The sequence below is a fragment of the Delphinapterus leucas genome, chromosome 1 (assembly GCF_059928025.1).
Source record: "Delphinapterus leucas isolate spDelLeu-1000000601 "Yukka" chromosome 1, BTC_Dleu_Yukka2, whole genome shotgun sequence".
Lineage (NCBI taxonomy): Eukaryota > Metazoa > Chordata > Mammalia > Artiodactyla > Monodontidae > Delphinapterus > Delphinapterus leucas.
In genome coordinates, this window is record NC_143129.1 from 158,045,156 (window position 1) to 158,066,755 (window position 21,600).

At 38.1% G+C, this 21,600-nt stretch overlaps 1 protein-coding gene across 4 annotated transcripts in view; it reads right to left on the reverse strand.

Annotated features, from left to right (window-relative positions):
• RLF (RLF zinc finger) overlaps positions 1–21,600 on the reverse strand; it is a 79,844-nt gene that overhangs the window by 12,475 nt on the left and 45,769 nt on the right. For all 4 annotated transcript variants that reach the window (XM_022575376.2, XM_089895385.1, XM_089895388.1 and 1 more), the window contains one exon: positions 2,909–3,045. In XM_022575376.2, coding sequence (XP_022431084.1) covers positions 2,909–3,045 — 137 coding nt within the window. The remainder of the gene's footprint in view (positions 1–2,908; positions 3,046–21,600) is intronic.

A 21,600-nucleotide genomic window follows, 5' to 3' on the forward strand; every position in this document is an offset into this window, starting at 1 on the left:
AGGCAAAGAAAACTTTGTGGAATTAAGGAATGACCACTCCCTAAAGAGGGCTCCTGCAAATACAGATGATTCTCATGACTTCATTTTTCCTCTAAAAAATTCAGTTAAGTAAAACATGAATGGATATCTGGATCTGGTCTTCGCCAGGTGCTGGGGACTGAATTGTAAATTAGACGACATACATGACAACCCTGGTGTATCACAGTCTAGTTGGGAGAGAAGCAACACGAAATTACATCTGAAGAAACACAAACATACAACATAAAAGATTTAAAGCTCAGAGGTGTTACAGAAACCAAAGGTCAACCTATCAAATACTCACTGAAAGCTTAGTGTAGAGGTTTAAGGTTCAACTGTATCATTTTATTTTAAAGAAGCAGCAGCAATTACACATCTGTATGTACACTGTCCCATTCAAAAGGGTTATCTTTCTCACTTGCATGGCTACTCTAATTATGTTACCATTGCTAGACAAATATAGGGAACTCATTCCTCCAGCACTTCTTTGATTTTTGCAAATAGCCAAAAATCTTTCGGGGTTAAGCTTAATGAATAAGCTGAGTGATATACATTTTGAGATCAGTAATATGGTAATTGCTATAAAGTAATGATATATTTTATTGTAATTTGTAAATGTCTCTGAAGGAAATTTAAAAGAATAAAAAACTGTTTTGGGTGATAATTACATAGTTTACCTTTCAAATATCTTCAATGGTGACCAAATTCGAGAATGACACTTAATAAATTCTAATATGTGTATTTAAAATAAGTGCCTGCTTTTATTATCATATTCCAACTTTACTGTCATCAATAAAATACCAATTAATAAAAAATTTTTTTCTTTTCTAGACAAATACTCCCAAATAGCCTACTATCTTCAACACAGGACACCTCTAGCACAACAAAAGAATCTATCCTATTTGAACAGAATTCCTGGGACTCATTTTCCTTAGTAAAATTCACTGTTTTTATGTTATGGCTATGCTAACTCCAATATCCCACTACCACCGCCTCCCCACCCACCCACCCCCAAAGCCTTTGAAAACAACAGAAGGGCGAAAAAAATGTTTCAAAATTCTAAAATTTTATATTCTACTTCCCTCTGAATTGCTTGGAAGAAGCTTACTTTTAACAAAGTGTGAAGTGATTTAAGATTTTCTTTCCTCTCCTTTACTCATTATAGCTCCTCAGGAGGCCAATAAGAGGGAAATCCCTTTTAATCCCTTCCTGCTGCAGGAGAACAGCATTAATCCTAGACTCACTAAAAAAAAAAGGGAAGCTACATCAAGAATATTAAAAGAATTGTGTGACTATAGTTTGAAAAACACTTTATAATCTGTAACACATCCCATATGTGATTTAATGTATTCTTTGCACTAAAAACCTCGCTATAGCTAGCAGATATTTTTTTCATTATAGGCAAAGAAAACAACTGTAAAAAGAAAAAATGGGGGTTATTCCACAAGTGAATACATCTGCTTTACTGAGGTTAAATCTCTAATGAATGAAAAACAAATTCTTCTACTTGATAGTGATCAAAAATCTCACTGCTCTGCTAAAATTCTTTTTATTTATAGCACTTTTTTTTTTTTTGGTTAGCTAACAAAATGCCCACAATGATATTTAAGCCCCTATCCCAGTATCTCCTTTCTCAGAGGAGATATAAGTATGGCACAGAGGACTTAGTAGAAGACTGCGATGTGAATTCTGTCCCTGTGCCAAGAAAACAACTTCACAGAAGAAAAGCACTGTATTAGGGGTCAAAACGCCTGGGCTTTACTCTCTACCACTTTAGCTCTGAGACTGTGGGCAATTATAAGACTTCTCAGATCCTGTTGATCCTCCACTGCCTTATCTGTACAATGATTATTAGGAGGATTGGGAGAGATAATTTAAGGAACTCAAATACTATTTGTATAAAAATTAGTAAATAAAAAGAAATACAGCAACATAAAAAATACTAATAATTATAAAACTTTATAGATATACACAGATGCTCCAAAGGAAGATCAATAAGGGCTGAAGTATATGAAAGGTTTTATTAGGTTTTCCTATAAACAAAATGCTTACTTCCAACTTCAAGCCATTCTTAGAAGCTCCTCTAATCAAGGTTATGCAAATCCAACCCATTCTTTGAATTAAAGCTCAAATACTACCTCCTCCCTGACACCTTCCTTAAACACTGGTGTACAGTGAGCACCATTCTCTAATCTCTTACAGTGTTTTCTGTACCACTAATCTGATACTTATCCATAGAGTCTTGCATTTTAGAGGTTTCCTGTGTACCAAATTTGTCCTGCTGTCCTTAATAGTTTCAATACAGTTAGGATGAAAGAACCAAGGGTTACACTTACTGTGACCTTTTTAGCAACTAAGTACTCTGTAGGCAAACAAGATATAAATTGAATTAAAACCAAATAATCCAATTGTGCTAAATAGTACCAAAGTTGCAAAAAAAGATTACAATTCAAATGGGTTTCCTTCTCTAGTGCAAGTTTGACCTAGAAACCTAGATAATTAGTGAGTTTCCAAATAAGAGGGGAAAAGTGACTATCAGAAGATGTAATAAATGTAAAGGAAAACAACCTAATGCCAATTTGGTTTATACTGCCATAATTTTATCTTCAAAGAAGAAGATATATATTGAAGTTAACAGACAACTCTCCATGGAATAATCAAGAAGAGCTCAGACTTTTTACTCTTTCTTTATTTTTGGACTCTCCTGGAAAAGGTTAAACCAATAATATTTTTAATTGAATGGTTTAGCTTTTAAGAAAGATTTAATTCTCATGTCATCATTTAATCTGCTTAGTCTTCAAGTTTGAAATAAACCAACATTTTACATAAACCCTAAATGCTATATACTATGTACTAACAAATAAAAGGAATAAAAACTAAATATACTTACCAAGAACAATATACACTTGCAGTTTGGAGCTGCTGGGTAAGGTAAGTCGTACAAAGAACAAATGCTGTGTTATCCTGACCCTCGGATTCCAGATTACATATGATGTCTAGTACCTCCTTGCAGTCGACCTTTGCAATCTATCAAAAATGAGATGACTAAGTCAAAAAGAAAATGGTGACTTTTCTGTAAACTTTGTTATATAACATGAAGCTTCTTTGTAACATTTTCTATCTTTGGTAATTGATGAGGCAAGAATTAGGGAGATATAATTTTCTTCTACTAACTAATAGCTGAGTCTTCTGGAATAAAAATTTCATATAAGAAATTATTAAACAGAGAAGAGAACAGATGCTATGAGGAAGTTTCACTGCAGTCCCAACACAGATAAAACATTTTTGTACAGTTAAAAAAATTACTCATGAACATTGTTACTATATAAAAGAATCAAATTATGTATAACTTCAGGTTATTTTCACCTTTAGTACCATCAACTTTTTTTCCCCTGTTTTTTCTTTCTTTTTCAATTTAATTCAAGTCCCTCTAGTTATACAGAAAAATAACAAGCTTACCCTTACTCCCAGTAGGGCTAAAGGAGGCCAGCTGAGAAACTTTTAAATATAAATACTATATCAACATATCATTTTCTCATGTAATTAAAGAAAAACTGTTTTGTATAACTGAGTTTTTCACACAACTAACACTTTTCGAAACACATCTTTTTCATTTACACTATTTATAGGAATCTTAAAAAAAAACAAAAACAACCAACCTCTGGGCAAATCAGTAGAATTTTCCGGGGCTCTTTTTGTATAGTGGTAAAACAGTAGATTAAGACTTCTGAAGACCCTTTCTCACTCTCTATTTTATCATTTCCCTGTCTTAATAAACAGAATATGAAGAACAGAGTCTATTTCATGACTGTGTCAGCATTATAAATGTCAATTATACTAGGCACCAAATATACAAAACAGTGATACTTTCAGGACAAATGAAGTGTGTATCAGGGCAAATGAGGCGTATAGAGTTTAGCTCATCTCCTTCCAGAGTGCTATGCAGAACGACTCTGGTGGTTCTAAGTCTCTAATTTTAGTTACACCCTCAGGTAGGCAAAGAAAGGCTTCTTTCTCAGCTTAGCTCAAATGCCATTTTCTCACTGAATCCTTCCCTAACTGCTAAAAGCACGTTTGAATCCCTGGCAAAAACTCTACTCTCAAATTCTCCTTTGTAGCATTTACCACAGCTGCAATTCAATCATTAGTTGAACAACTTATTAGCATGTCTTCTCTGCTAGAATATAAAATCCATGTGGTCAGGATTATGTACATCTTGTTCAAAACTCAGCACTTATCACAGTGTCTGGAACATAGAAGACACTCAGTAAATACGTGCTGATAAATGGAATAAATGAATCACGTTTAATTTAAAGGTAAAAAGTGAAACTTATTTAATACTGTGTTTTCTAATCTTTGGAAAGACAATGCAATGACATAATAAGCAGTGTGGTGCAGTGGTTAAAAGCAATTATTGTAGAACCAGACTATATACATTCTCTTCCCAGCTCTATAGCTACTAGCTGTGTGATCCTGGATAAGTTACGTAACTTTTCAGTAACTTAGTGCCTCAGTTTCATCTTTAAAATGGGAATAACAGAACCTTCCTCATAGTTATTATAAGAATTTTTAACATGCTTCGGTACAGCACAGTGACTATAGTTAATAATACCATATTGCATATCTGAAAGTTGCTGAGAGTTTATCTTAAAAGTTCTCATCACAAGAAAAAAATTTTTTGTAACTATGTATGGTGACAGATGTTATCTAGCTTTATTGTGATGATCATTTCACAATATATACAAGTACTGAATCACGATGCACACCTAAAACTAATATATGTCAATTATACCTCAATTTCTAAAAATGTGCTATGTGTACCTATTAGAGCTAAATTAAAAAAATATATATGTTTTAAAAGGGATTGGCAGGGCTTCCCTAGTGGTGCAGTGGTTAAGAATCCGCCTGCCAATGCAGGGGACACGGGTTCCAGCCCTGGTCCGGGATGACCCCACATGCCGTGGAACAACTAAGCCCGTGCGCCACAACTACTGAGCCTGCACTCTAGAATCCGCGAGCCACAACTACTGAAGCCCACGTGCCTAGAGCCCATGCTCCGCAACAAGAGAAGCCAGCGCAATGAGAAGCTGGCGCACCGCAACGAAGAGTAGCCCCCGCTCACTGCTGCTAGAGAAAGCCCGCGCGCAGCAACGAAGACCCAGCACAGCCAAAAATAAATAAAATTAAATTAAAAAAAAAAAGGGATTGGCAAAAAGAAAGCACTTTAAAAGTGCTGTTAAAAATTGTTTTCATTGGGCTTCCCTGGTGGCGCAGTGGTTGAGAGTCCGCCTGCCGATGCAGGGGACACGGGTTCGTGCCCCGGTCCGGGAAGATCCCACATGCCGCGGAACGGCTGGGCCTGTGAGCCATGGCCGTTGAGCCTGTGCTCCGCAACGGGAGAGGCCACAATGGTGAGAGGCCCACATACCACCAAAAAAAAAAAAAAAAAAAAAGAATAATGGCTTAAAATTCTCCTGTGACAAAGCACTTAGAAATCCTGGATAAAACACAACAAATATGTTTCCTAAATACATAGCTGAAAACTCAAGAAAGAAGTTTAAGTGTGAATGGACAACTGCCTTAACTTGCTGGGTTGTAGATAATTTCACTAAGAGGCTTGGGTTTTACAAGTCGTGGTTAGGAGATGATAAAGCCTGAACCTGAGAAGTTGGCACTGAGCCCTTTGGCATAAAGTTGGAACCCCTGAAGAACTAAAAACTCAGAGAAAGTGTAGACTAAAAAAAGGTGGGCGGGGGGGGGAGCAGGGATATAACAGGAAAATGTATTTGTCCACCTCAACCTGGGTTCTTGTGGGATCAAAAAAATTTTGAGAATTTATAATCTTTCCTCGTTCAAACTTGGAGTCTGATATAATACTATTGTCTAAAAAACCCAAACTGAGAAAAACAAATAAAATAAAAAGAAGATTCTGGCTGGTAATATCTTTAAATCACCCGGCAGAAGCAAACATAAACATGATTTATACAGATATATGCTAACTAAGGCCTATGAGAATCCTAAGACATAAAGTATTCCCTACCCCCACTCAACCCGCCAAAACTGAGGCTCACAATCCCAAACTATAAAAAGCACAAATAAACAAGCCACTCCAGAAAATGTCAGCACATACAATAAACAGCAAGATTAGATGCCTGAGAACTGCAGATTACAGAATGCATAGCACAAAGACTGAACCCTAACCATGGACTTTGGTTGGTTAAAAAAAAATTAAATAAGGGCAATATGAGTTTGATAACTCGGGAAAGAGAGAGACAGAGACAAAAACATGGAAGAACCTTCAATGCCAATCTGAAGCCAATCTGAAAAGGCTACATACTATATGATTCCAACTACGTAATATTCTGGAAAAGGTAAAACTATGGAAGCAGTAAAAAAATCAGTGGTTGCCAGGGGCCTGAGAGGAGTGAGGGATGAATAGGTAGAGTATAGGAAATCTTTAGGGCAGTGACACTATTATATATGATACTGTGATGGTAGATACATGTCATTATACGTTTGTCAAAAGCCATAGAATGTACAACACCAAGAGTGAAGCCTAATGTAAACTACGGATTTTAGTAAATAATAATGTACTGGCTCACCTACTGTAATAAATCTAACACACCAACTGCAAGACGTCAATAGGTGACTCTGGAGGTGAGGGAGAACATACGGGAACTCTGTACTTTCCACTCAATTTTTCTGTAAACCTAAAACTGCTCAAAAAAAAAATCTAACGATTAAAAAAACCCTTTGATCATTTAAAAAATTAAATTGTCTTTTGATTACTGATTTTTAAAGAGTTCTACATGTATTCTGGGCTCAAGTCCTTTATCAGATTATATTACATATATATGGTTTGCAAATATTTTCTCCCCTTCCGTGGATCAACTTTTCACTTTCTTGACTGTGACAAAGTTGGATGAAGTCCTATTTACTTTTCCTTTTGTCACCTGTGTTGTTGGTGTCACATATAAGAAACAACTGCCTAATCCAGGGTCTTAAAGATTTATTCCTATATTTTCTTCTAACATGTTACAGTTTTAGCTATTACATTTAAGTCTGTAAGTCATTTGCAGTTAATCTCTACGTGTGGTATCAAGGGTCAAACTTCATTCTGTTACAAGTAGATACCCATTTGTTAAAGAACGAACTACTGAAAAGATTATCCTTTCCCCCACTGAATCATCTTGGCATCCATGTAGAAAATCAATTGGCTATAAGTGTGAGGGCTTATTTCTGGACTCTCTCTTTTCTTCTTTGGTTGCACGACACAGTATGCGGAACTTCCCTGACCAGGGATCAAACCCATGCCCCTGCATTGGAAGCACAGAGTCTTAATCACTGGACCACCAAGGAAGTTCTATTTCTGGACTTTCAATTTTAGTCCATTGATCTTTTCGCCTACCCTTTTGCCGGGAAAACACCGGCTTGATTACTGAAAATTTTTAGTGAGCTCTGAAATAAAGAAGTGAGTCCTCCTACTTTGTTCTTTTTACAAGGTTGTTTTGGCTATCCAGGGTCCCTTGAATTTCCACATGAATTTTAGGATCATCTTATCAATTTCTGCAAGAGAGGAAGGCAGAATTTTGACAGAGATAGCATTGAATCTGAGGATCATTTTGAGGAATACTGCCATCTTAACAATACTATCTTCTGGCCCAACAACATGGGATGTTGTTCCATATACTTAGCTTCTTTCAACAATGTTTTAAAGTCTTCAGTATACAGGGGCTTCCCTGGTGGCGCTAGTGGTTGAGAGTTCGCCTGCCGAAGCAGGGGACTTAAGTTCGTGCCCCGGTGCGGGAAGATCCCACATGCCGCGGAGCGGCTGGGCCCGTGAGCCATGGCCGCTGAGCCTGGGCGTCCGGAGCCTGTGCTCCGCAACGGGAGAGGCCACAACAGTGAGAGGCCCGTGTACCGCAAAAGAAAAAAAAATAAAAAAATAAGTCTTCAGTATACAAACAAGTCTTGTATTTGTTTTAAAAAAATTATTCTGGGCTTCCCTGGTGGCGCTAGTGGTTGAGAGTCCGCCTGCCGATGCAGGGGACTCGGGTTCGTGGCCCGGTGCGGGAAGATCCCACATGCCGCGGAGCGGCTGGGCCCGTGAGCCATGGCCGCTGAGCCTGCGCGTCCGGAGCCTGTGCTCCACAACGGGAGAGGCCACAACAGTGAGAGGCCCGTGTACCGCAAGAAAAAAAAAGAAAGTCTTCAGTATACAAACAAGTCTTGTACTTCTTTTAAAAAATTTATTCTGGGCTTCCCTGGTGGCGCAGTGGTTGAGAGTCCGCCTGCCGATGCCGGGGACACGGGTTCGTGCCCCGGTCCGGGAAGATCCCACATGCCGCGGAACAGCTGGTCCCATGAGCCATGGCTGCTGAGCTTGCGCGCCCGGAGCCTGTGCTCCGCAGCAGGAGAGGCCACAACAGTGAGAGGCCCGCGTACCACAAAAAAAAAAAAAAAAAATTATTCTAAATATTTTATTCTTTTTGATGCTATTGTACATGGAATTGTTTCCTTAATTACATTTTTTGTACTGTTCATTGTTAGATGTATATAAATAAAAATGATTTTTGTATATTGATCTTATTAGGATCATTTATATACAAGATCATGATATATGCAATTAGAAATACTTACACATCTTCCCTTCCAATCTAGATGCCTTTTAACTATTTTCTTGCCTAACTGCTCTGGCTAAAACTTCCAGCACAATATTGAATAGAAGTGTCAAAAGCAGACATTCTTGTTTTGTCCCTGATCTTTGGGGAAAACCACTCAATCTTTCATCACTAAGTATTATGTCAGCTGTGGGTTTCCACAAATGCTCTTTATCAGGGTGAGGAAGTTTCCAGCTTATTCCTAGTTTGCTGAGTGTTTTTAACACGAAAGGGTGTAGGATCTAGTTAAATGCTTTTTCTGTCTCTTGTGACAAACATGTAGCTTTTGTCTTTTATTCTATGGCACAGCATTTACATATAACCTACGCACATCCTTCTGTATACTTTAAATCACTTCAAGAATACTTATAATACCTAATACAATGTAAATGCTATAGAAATAGTTGTTGGAAGGGGCAAATTCAAGTTTTGCTTTCTGGAACTTTCTGGAAACTTTTCCCCTGAAGATTTTCAATCCACAGTTGGAGGCAGAACCCATGGATACAGAGGGCAGACAGTACTCCTTTTTCTATACTGCTGGATTTGTTTTGCTGGATTTTGTTGAGGATTTTTGCATCCATATTTGTTACAGATATTGGTCTGTACCTCTCTTTCTCTTGATATCTTAGTCTGGTTGTGGTTATCGGATAATAATGGCCTCACCGCATGAGTTTGGAAGGATTCCGTCCTCTTTTATTTTCTGGAAGACTTTGCGAGGGACTGGTGTAAATTCTTCTGTATATGTTTTGTACAATTGACCAGTGAAGCCATGTTGGTGTGGGCTTCTCTTTGTGGGAAGTTTTTAAATTACCTACTCGATCTCTTTACTAGTCATAGGTATATTCAATTTCTTTGTGAGTTAATTTCAGTAGTTTGTTTCATTCTAAGATTTGTCCATTTCATCTAAGTAAATCTAACATTTTGGTGTATGCTCATGGTATGCTCTTATAATCCTTTTTATTCCTGTAATATCAGTAGTCATGTCCTTTTATTCCTGATTTTAGTAATTTGAGTATTCTTTTTTTCATGTTCAGTCTAACTAAAAGTTTATCAATTTTGTTGATCTTTAAAAACAAACTTTTATTACTTTTTGCTACTGATTTTGTATTCTCTATTTCATTTATTTGTACTCTAATCATTATTACCTCCTTCCTTCTGCTAGCTTTGGGTTTAGTTTGCTCTTCTTTCTAGTCTTTTAGGGCAGATGGTTAAGTTATTAATTTGAGACCTTTTTTTTTGGCCACACTGCGCAGCTTGCAGGGGGATCTTAGTTCTCCGACCAAGGATTGAACCTGGGCCACAGCAGTAAAAGCCCAGAATCTTAACCACTAGGCCACCAGGGAACTCCCAAGATCCTTCTCTTTTTAAGATTGACATTTTACAACCGTAAATTTCCCCTAAGTGCTGCTTTAGTTGCATCCGATAAATTCCAACATGTTGTGTTTTCATCATTCATCCCAATGTGTTTTCTAACTTCCCCTTTTTTTTTCTTTGATCAATTGCTTATTTTGAGGTGTTGTTTATCTGTGACTTTCCCAAATTTCCTTCTGCTGATTTCTAATTTCATTCCACTGTGGCCAAAAGACATACTTTGTATGATTTCAATCCTTTTAAATTTATCAAAGTTTGTTTTATGGCCTAACATATGTCTATCCTGGAGAACGATCCATGTGCATGTGAGAAGAATGTATATTCTGCTGCTTTTGGATATTCTATAAATGTCTGCTAGGTCTAGTTGGTTTATAGTACTGCTCAAGCCTTCCATTTCCTTGTTGTCTAGTTGGTTTATCCACTACTGAAAGTGGGGTATTAAAGTCTCCAACTATTATATCTGAATTGTCTATTTCCCCCTTCAATTGCTGCCAGCTCATGTATTTTGGGGCTCTTCTGTTCCTCAGATTGAGTAATCTCGATCGACTTCTTTAAGTTTGCTAATTCCTTCTTCTGCTAATTCAAATCTGATGTTGAGCCTCTTCAGTGAATTAATTTCAATCATTGTACTTTTTCACTCCGCAGTCTCTATCTGGTTCTTTTTTTCTATTTCTTTACTGCTATTGTCTACGTCTTGAGACATTTTTCTCATACTTTTCTTTAGTTGCTTTAGTTCTTTGAATATAGAGTTAATCTTCATTATTTGCAGATTCTGTACTTATAAATTAGCCTACTTGATGAAATTTATTTTTAACCCCCAAATTCAATACTCACAGTGCTATCACAGTCATTCACGAATATGCATATAATGGCAAAAAATTTGAATCCTCTCTTGAGCATGTTCCCAGCTAAGGTCAAACAAGGTGTTGCTCTGCCTTTTTGTTTCAGTTCTCATACTGTAACAAGTATCTTTTACATGTTCTATTTAGTGCCACTCTTTAATGTTTTTGTATTTTTCACTGGTGATTTCACTGTTTAGAATAGCCCCTAGTTGTTGTGCCAAAGTGCTGCCTAATTTCCTAAGTGCAAGAGACTATGATGTGCCTTATGGAGAAAATACATGTGTTAAATAAGTTTCAGGGGGCTTCCCTGGTGGCGCAGTGATTGGGAGTCCACCTGCTGATGCAGGGGACACAGGTTCGTGCCCCGGTCTGGGAAGATCCCACATGCCGCGCAGCAGCTGGGCCTGTGAGCCATGGCCGCTGAGCCCGCGCATCTGGAGCCTGTGCTCCGCAACGAGAGAGGCCACAACGGTGAGAGGCCTGCGTACGGCAAAAGTTTCATGCAGGCATGAGTTACACTGCTGTTGGCTATGAGTTCAATGTTAATAAATCAATAATATAAATTAAATAAGGTATCTTTAAATGGAAGCACACATAAAACAAGGTTATGTATTGATCAGTTGACAAAAATTATGTGACCAGAGGCTTGCAGGAACCTAACTTTGTATTTCCCCTAGGAGGAATGGATTCAGTAAAAGCTAATGCGGTGTTTGCAGTGACTATATAGAACATAACTACCACAAATTGAGTGTATTTGCAACAACTGATTTAAAGTTCCTTTTCTAGTAAGTCCAGCACCTGGGCATCCTAAGTTTCTGTTGGCTGCCTTTTTCCCTGTGTATGGACTACCATATTTCTTTATAATGATAAGTGGATATTTTAAATAATATATTGTGGCAACTCTGGAAATCAGAATCTTTCACCTCTTTGGGGTTTATTATTGTTACTGTTTGTTTAGTGACTTTCTTGGAATAATTCTGTAAAGCCTGTATTCTTTGCCATGTGTGGCCACTACAGTCTGCTTGGTTAGCTTAATTCAAGATGTTGAATATGTTGCTTAAATGCCTTGAACAAGCAAGTCTCTCTGCTTTTGCCAAGCAGCTGTGTGTGTGTGTTGGGGAATCCTTTCAGTATTTCAGCAGGCAGTTTAAAGCTCTAACCTGCCCTTCATTTCCTACTTGTGTGAAGCCTCAAGGTAACCAAGGGGTGAGGGATTAGAGCCTTCTCAGGTCATTCCTTGGCAGACATACAGCACTATACATTTGTGTTACCTGCCAGAGTACTAGGAATATATCAGAGGTTTTCTAAGTCCTCTATGGACATCTTATATCCCAGTTTTTCTTTTTAATTTTTTTGTCAGTCTTGTTAAGCCCAACTGGTAATTCCTCCTCAGACAACTGTCATGTTAAACAATTACCAATCATTATTTTTGATAAATGCCCCGGGACAGAACTTTTGGTAGAGTGAGCTCTGAGTCAAATAAAGACAAATCCTGAGAACACAGCTTTTCAGAAAGTCGCCAGGTAGGTCAAATAGTGACAATTCTGTGGGGATGGGCTTTTGCAGAGTTCCAAAACGATTCTGCTTCCTCGGGTGGCTGCTAGGCTGCTGGTTTTCAAGGTTACTGTGAAGCTAGGGAGAGGGAAATGAGAAGTAGAGCAAGTTAAAATGCCACCAAGCTCACTGTTCTGAGATTCATGCGTTTTTCTTGAATAAAACTTCCAGGATTATGGTAAGCCTTTAGTTAATTTCCAGAGTTCTACAAAGTTAATGCCCTCCACTCTCTGGTTTCAAATGCTGATAACTTGGAACTCAATTTCCAGCACAGACCTTTCCCCAAGCCTCACATTGTGTGAATACTGTCTGCTGTTGCTCTCCTTTGTGTCTTTTCACCTCTGTATTCCCAGTGCCTAACACAGTCTCCAGTGAATATATATTAAATGATTGGAAGGCATGACTGTATTATTTCTTACAATAACATCTGAATCTAATATTATCTCAAAATAAAATGCCTAATTTCATTTAAAAAAGAAAAAAGATCACCTCAGCTATTGCAGAGAATGAATTTTGGGGACAAGAACAGATGCAATTAGAAGGCTTTCATAATAGTCAGCGAATTAAACAGCAATGGTATGACAGGTAGCCAACTGGCATAATAGAAGGTGGGTAGAGATGGCTTATTTGTCTTCTTAAGTTATCTTCATGCTTAGGCTAACCAAGGTAAACTAGTATTCTGGCCAGTGCCATTACTGGAATATTTTAACATTTATCTTTCTCTAGAACTATGGTTTTCAATCTAGTATTTTCCTGATCAGTTCCGGGGTATAATGCAAATAATTTGTTTCTAATAATGGATTTTAAAAAACAAGCTGGTAAATGGTTTTTTCAAAAAGGAATCAAAGTGGAAGTTATCCACATAATAAGATTTCTCTCACTTGCATCCCTGAGTAGGAGAAAGGGTGGAGTCAGTTAGCAAGCCTCCATTTCATGTAACCCTGGGTCTACTTTTGAGAGAATCATCCCTGTTAGGTTCATAGACATCACCTGGAAAAAAGGTTGTGCTTCTAAAAACCAAGTTTCTTTTAAACTGCAGCAATACCACAGACCAACACTATGCTATTGAGTGGTCACTTGTATGTTTCCTAAAGATATAAATGATCACTGATGCTTCTAGTTAAATCCTATGACTCTGAGTATCTGAGAGAAGCCTGAATTGTCCTACTGAATTCTTGAAAATGACTGTGTCTGACTAACTCTCCATGATGACCCCTCCAATATAATCATATATCAACCAAAATACCCACACATAACCCATGAAAGTAACAGCAGAGATGAGATCCAAATATATACTAAGTTTTAGGAAGATGTCTCTTCAAAGCTATTTAAAAGAACTCCGCTTTCGGAGATAAAATATTTAAATAGGCAAATCTTCCACTTCTTCATAAAGGCTTCTACCTTTAGTGTATTTTCTGAAAGTACATCTCATTCACCATATGACCATAAGGATACATAAAGTAATATTATCGATTTTCATTTTAATTATACACTTTATTATTCCTTGTTCAGGATCCATCTTAATGTTCTTATTTAAGGTACATCTGGGGACTTCCCTGGTGGTGCATTGATTAAGAATCCGCCTGCCAATGCAGGGGACACGGGTTTGAGCTCTGGTCTGGTAAGATCCCGCATGCCGCGGAGCAACTAAGCCTGTGCACCACAACTACTGAAGCCTGCAGGCCTAGAGCCCTTGCTCTGCAACAAGAGAAGCCACTGCAATGAGAAGCCCATGCACCGCAATAAACAGTAGTAGCCCCCTTTCACCGCAACTAGAGGAAGCCCACGCGTAGCAACGAAGACCTGACACAGCCAAAAATAAATACATAAATAAAAATGTAAAAAAAAGGTACATCTGGAATCTCTATGCTGTTGTTTACTGTTTCTTCTACTCCCAAACTGGATTCCTAATGGGTCCTGTTTAAGTGTCTTTGCTCTGTTTATCATTTATATACCTAGTGACTGTGTCAATTCCCAACAGTGTTAGACTGGTGAGTAAATCTGGTCCTGTTTGTCTTTTCCTTTCCTCATCAAGAGAAGAAGCAAGCCTTGTAACCACATCAGACACTGAAGATGCAGTTCATTCAGGGATCAAGACTGAAATGAACCACTTCTTTATCTGTGCCAAGAACTCTGCAGACAGATTTCTTGCTCTTCATAATAATAGAAGTGCTTCATATTTAAAACATCATTATCCTTTATACTATATGTGGGAAACTTGACCTTTGCAAAGATTTCCTCTTTCAGTAATAAAAAATATACACATAGGAAACATCCACTTGCGACACTAGGCCATGGCCAAGTCTGTAACTTTCCTTAAAATCCTTTCATATGTAGGGACTTCTCTGGCGGTCAGTGGTTAAAGACTCCACACTCCCAATGCAGGGGGCCCGGGATCGATCCCTGGTCTGGGAACTAGATCCTGCATGCCGCAACTAGGAGCTGGCACACTGCACCTGGGGATCCCACACACCACAATAAAGATCCCTCGCGCGGCAACAAAGATCACCTGTGCCACGGCTAAGACCTGGTGCAGCCAAATGAATGAATAAATAAATATTTTTTAAAAAATCCTTTCATATGTAAAGTGAATAACAGTGTCATCTCATCCAATTCTAAATAAGGTATTTACAACCTAGAACTTGAGGATTCCATGGAGTTCTAAATTTGGGGTTCTGAATTCTGGCTTTCAAGCTGACCCCATCAATTAATCTTAATTGTACGTGTTTGGCTAAATCTTCCCCAGCAGAGGTTTCCTATTACACACACCCATTATTGTGATACCCACAGGTGCCAAAATATAAGTACTTTTATTCCCAGTTGTTACTCAAGTTAATTTGACTCTTCTCCTGAACTCAGCTGAAGTAGATGGCAAATGTTGTGTATATCTTTGCTGCCTTAGAACATGTGCTGATTTTAAACTCCAATTAATGAACATTTAGTGATTCACTGGTCCTTTCCCAAAGCAAATTTTTAAAGATTTCTTTAATTCTGCTCTCACTTGCAAAAGAAAGCATCGCTGGATAAGAAACTAATTATGATGGTACCGGTGTTCCTTTCAAAATAATTTTATGATGTGTGCCCAATGTTGTCACATTGACATATTTAACAAATGAATCCCAATCATTATAAAAATATTTTAAGTTGCACCTATACATAAATGTATAACTATGAATGGAATGAAAATACCACCAAAATGTTTCCTGTTAGAACATGACTCATCAGTGTTTACCAACTAGAAGTAAGCTGTACAGTGTAAAGAGAGCTGGCCAGGGAGCCAGGAGATCTGTGTTCTAGCATGGGCTTGGACTTAATAATTAGCTTAATGAAGGTAGGGCCTTGGAAACATTACCTCTTGGCCTCAGTCTCACCATTGGTAAATCATGGAAGGTTAGACTAAATGATATTTAATGGTTTTAATACACTAGGAAATCTGAATCTTGCATAGCAAAGGTCAGCAAACATTTTTTGTAAACACCCAGACAGAAAATATTTTCAGCTTTGCGATGGTCTTGGTTACAGCTATTCAGCTCCGCCATAGTAGAGCAAGACCAGTCATAAACAATAAACAAATAGGCGTGACTGTGTTCCAGTAGAACTTTATTCACGAAAACAAGTAGCTGGGTGGATTTGATCCACAGACCACAGTAAATCAGATCACATTTCCAATAACCCAGTTCCTTGCATTCTCCACAAATTTGTTGAAAGGAATTAATTCTATAACTTCAGGAAGAAATCCTGTTTTCTTGATTTGTCATTAATAAACCAGGAAAGATCCTGTACAAAGCATCCCATATCCTCCCTGTTCTCCCATACCCCCCTCTTCTTTGCCATTCTTGTCAGTAGCAGAGCACCCCCATTCTTCCAGTCTCCCAGGTCTTATGGAGTCTCTTAAAGGGATCTCTGCACATTATCCCTTATTTTTGTCCTGTCAGCAAGTCCCATCCTTTCTCCTCTTGCTAACTCCAATCTCTTTTCCTAAATCTAATATATACTCTTTCTGTCTATGCTTCCTAAAACACTCTTTCAGTCATTTCACTTCCTATCTTCAAAACCTTCCTGATTTCTACTGCATTGAATCTAAGTTCAAATGCAGTGGAGTTTCCAAGGCCTTACTTTTCCCTATGCAACAGGTCTTATTTCTCACAAGACCTAAACATCCACTCTCTGCCCCAGGCAAGGTGTTCCCTAGTGGTTCCCTACAAAGTGCATATTCATTTCTGTGCCTTTACTACCACAGTCAGTTATCCCCAAACCATTCTTTCTACCCACCCAAACCCCACCATTATTTCAAGGTCCAACTCAAGGATCAATTTTTATAAAGCCTTATACGCCAGTCCACAAAGATATTCTCTACCTCTACACTTCTACAGAATTCAGAGGCACTATCGTATGGCTTAGTACTTATCTTCCTCTTACTGTTTCTGGCAACCAAACTAGGCCATGTACACCCTTATGTATTTGCCAATGCTTAATACAATGCTAAAAACAAAACAGGTTTTAAATAAACAAAGGTTGAGAGAGAGAGGAATCAAATCCAAGGTCTAGCATTTTTGCTTCTCCTGAATTCTTTTGGCATATATCAGGTGCTGAGAATAACCATTACTCCATCTTATTCTGATTAAGCTTCCCAAACACATGACATTGCAGCTGTTATTAGAGGTAAGCAGTCTCCCATCTCCTTACCCTTCCCAATATTGCAAACAAATAAATTTACAGGCTTATATTTAGTCCCTACTATGTGGCTACGTATTTGTCTAGGATGTAGAGATACAGCAATGGACAAACTTATGTCCCTGTCCTTACAATGTTTTCAATCTAGTGGGAGGAAACAGAGAATAAGCAAATATTATGTCCAGAAATAGTAGTATGTACTATAAATAAAAACAGGTAGGTAAGGGGGCAGAGAGTGACGGGGGCCATTTTAGATGGATTTGTATATATTTATAATAATTGACAGGAGATATTTATTAAAGAAAAACAAGGCTGCGTAGGAGGAGATAGGGTATTATTTTAGGTGGGACAGTGAGGAAGGACTCTCTGATATGGCAATATTAAGGAGAGTTGTGAATGATGTAAGGGAATGAGCTATCCAAACTATCTTGTGGCAGGGCATTCCAGGGAGTGATCTAACGCAAAACTCTAAGGTAGGAATATGTTTGGCTTGTTCAAAAAACAGTAGAGACAAGAGGGCTGGAGAGGAGTGAGCATTAAGCTGTACAAGATATAGTCAGAGGGCTTCCCCGGTGGTGCAGTGGCTGAGAGTCTGCCTGCTGATGCAGGTGACATGGGTTCGTGCCCCGGTCCGGGAAGATCCCACATGCCGTGGAGCGGCTGGGCCCGTGAGCCATGGCCGCTGAGCCTGCGCGTCCAGAGCCTGTGCTCCACAATGGGAGAGGCCGCAACAGTGAGAGGCCCGCATACCGCCAAAAAAAAAAAAAAAACAGAAGTGATATAGTCAGAGATGGTTAGACAAGTAGCCAGGGGCCACGGCACACAGAATATAAAGACTTCTGGATTTATTCTGAGAAAGACAGAAAGCTATTGAGTGGTTCTGATCAAGGAAGTGACATGGCCTGATTTAAGTTTTAGAGATTATTCTGGCTACTTTGGGGAAAAATAAAATGTAGAAGGCAAGAGTGAAAGCAAGTACACCAGTTCAAAGGCTTCTAGATTCAGCTTTGTATCTCCAATGCCTAAGACAGCATGTGACATACAGACACTTAGGTATACACCACCGAGAATAGTATTTCTCATCCTATATCTTTAATATAATATTAGTGCTAGTACACCAAACTCAGGTTTGAATCTCAGCTTACCTACTTTAAGTTTTATGACCATGAACATATTACTTAATCTGAGCCTCACTTCCTTACCAAAATGGAGCTACCTAAGAGTTGTGAGAACTAAATGTGACAGTGTATACATAGCATTTAGCATAGTGCCTAATACATGGTAAAAGCTCAAAAAAGTGGTAGCTGGTTATTCTCTACCCACCTCCTCCCCCTCCAACAATGAGAATATAGTTGGAAGGCAACTGACTTCATTTATATTTATTCTTATATTAATTTTTATTTCTTAACTACTGTCTTTTTTTAAAATTAATTTTTATTGGAATATAGTTGTTTTACAATTGACTTCATTTAGAGGAAAGCTCATAAAAACAAAACAAAGCCCTAATACCAGGAATATCAGGAGCTTAGTTATGGACATGTTAAGTTTAAGATGCCATTAGCCATGCAAGTCGAGATGGTGATTAGGCAGTTGAATATATGAGTCTGGAGCTCAGAGGAGAGGACTGAGCTGGAGATAAAACATCTGGGATTCAGGCCATAATTGGCATTTAAGACCGTGAGCCTAAATGAGATCACCAAGGGAATACGTGTAAATAGAAAAGAGAGGACACAAAAAGAGTCCTAGAGTAATATAACATTCAATCATCAGAGGGAGGAGGAGGAAGAGCAAGTAGAAATGAGAAAGATCAATCAGCCAGGTAGATAGAAAACCAACAGAGTATAGTACCCTAGAAGCCAAGTGGAAAAATCTGTTAAAAGTTTAAAAGACAGAGTTAATAAGTCAGATGGAGTAAGGTGAAAACTCGGAAGTCATCGTTGGATTTTTTTCTTCCAGTTGTATTGAGATAATATTGACATACAGCACAGTATAAGTTTAAGGTGTACAGCATAATGATTTGACTTACATACATCTTGAGGCCATTATCACAATAAGTTTAGTGAGCATCCATCATCTAGTACAGACACAAAATTAAAGAGATAGAAAAAAAACTTTTTTCTTGTGATGGGAACTCTTAGGCTTGACTCTTTTAACAACTTTCATATGTAACACAGAGCAGTGTTAACTATATTTATCATGTTGTACATTACAATCCCGGTACTTACTTATTAACTAGAAGTTTGTACTTTCTGACTGCTTTCATCCAACTCCCCTTCACTCCACTCCTCACCTCTGGTAACCACAAATCTGATCTCTTTTTCTATGACATTGTTTGCTTTTGAAGTATAATTGACCTACAACAGTATGTTAGTTCCTGTTTCACAACACAGTGATTCAATGTTTCTATACATTTCAAACTGATCACCACAATAAGTCTAGTTATGCTATGTCACTATACAAAGATATTACATAGTTATTGACTATATTCCCCATACTATGTATTTCATACACATGACTCATGTATTTTGCAACTGGAAGTTTGTACCTCTTAATCTCACCCATCTATTTCTTTCCTCCTCCCTGCCCACTCTCCTCTGGCAAACACCTGTTTGTTCTCTGCATCTAGAACTCTGTTTCTATTTTAAGTTTATTCACTTGTTTTGTTTATTTAGACTTCACATATAAATGAAATCATACAGTATTTGTCTTTCTCTGTCTGATTTATTTCACTTAGCATAATACCCTCTAGGTCCATCCATGGTGCAAAAGGCAAGATTTCATTCCTTTTTATGGCTGAGTAATATTCCATTGCATATATGTATATGTATATGTATACACACACAATGTGAGATATATATATATATATATCTCACATCTTCTTTACCCATTCATCAACTTAGGCTGCTTCACATCTTGGCTACTGTAAATAATGCTGCTATGAACATAGAGGTGCATATATCTTTTCTAATAAGTGTTTTGGTTTTCTTCAGATAAATACCCAGGAGTAGAACTGCTGGATCGTATGGTAGTTCTATTTTTAGTTTTTTGAGGAACCTCCACACTGACTCCATAGTGGCTGTGCCAATTTACATTCCCACCACCATTCCCTTTTCTCCACATCCTCGCCAACACTTGTTATTTGTTGTCTTTTTGATAACAGCCATTCTGACAGGTGTGAGGTTATACCTCATTGTAGTTTCGATTCAAAGTTCCCTGATGGGGCTTCCCTGGTGGCGCAGTGGTTAAGAATCCACTGCCAATGCAGGGGACATGGGTTCGAGTCCTGGTCTGGGAAGATCCCACATGCCATGGAGCAACTAAGCCCATGCGCCACAACATCATTTACTGAAGAGGCTGCCTTTTCTCCACTGTATATTTTTGCCTCCTTTGTCATAGATTAATTGACCATATAAGTGTGGGTTAATTTCTGGGCTCCCTATTCTGCTCCATTGATTTAGATGTCTTTTTTTGTGCCAGTACCACACTGTTTCGATTACTGTGGCTTTGTAGTATAATCTGAAGTCAGGGAACATGATACCTCCAGCTTTGTTCTTCTTTCTCAAGATTGGTTTGGCTACTCGGGATCTTTCATGTTTCCATACAAATGTTAGAATTCTTTGTTCTAGTCCTATGAAAAGTGCCACTGGCATTTGATAGGGTTTGCACTTTATCTGTAGATTGCCTTGGGTATGGTCACTTTAACAATATTAATTCTTCCAAACCATGAACACAGTATATCTTTCCCCCTGTTTGTGTCATCTTCAATTTCTTTCACTGGTATCTTACAGTTTTTGGAGTACAGGTATTTTCTTCCATAGTTAGATTTATTCCTAGGTACTTTACTCTTTTTGATGCAATTGTAAATGGGACTGTTTTCTTAATTTCTCTGATAGTTCACGTTAGTGTATAGAAGTGCAACAGATTTTGTATCCTGCAACTTTACCAAACTCATTGATGAGCTCTTCTAGTTTTTTGGTGGTGTCTTTAGGATTTTCTACATATAATATCATGTCATCAGCAAACAGTGACAGTTTTACTACTTCCTTTCCAATTTGGATTCTTTTTATTTCTTTTTCTTGTCTGACTGCCTTGGCTAGGACTTCCAATACTATGTTGAATAAAAGTGGTGAGAGCGAACATCCTTGTCTCGTTCGTGATCTTAGAGGAAATGCTTTCAGCTTTCCACCACTGAGTATGATGTTAGCTGTGGGCTTGTCAGATATGGCCCTTGTTATGTTGAGGTATGTTCCCTCTATACACACTTTTTTAGAGTTTTTATCATACATGGATGTTGAATTCTGCCAAAAGCCTTTTCTGCATCAATTAAGATAAACATATAATTTTTATTCTTCAATTTAATGTGGTGTGTCACACTGATTGATTTGTGAATACTGAACCATACGTGCATCCCTGGGATAAATCCCACTTGATCATGGTGCATGATACTTTTAATGTATTGTTGAATTCAGTTTGCTAATGTT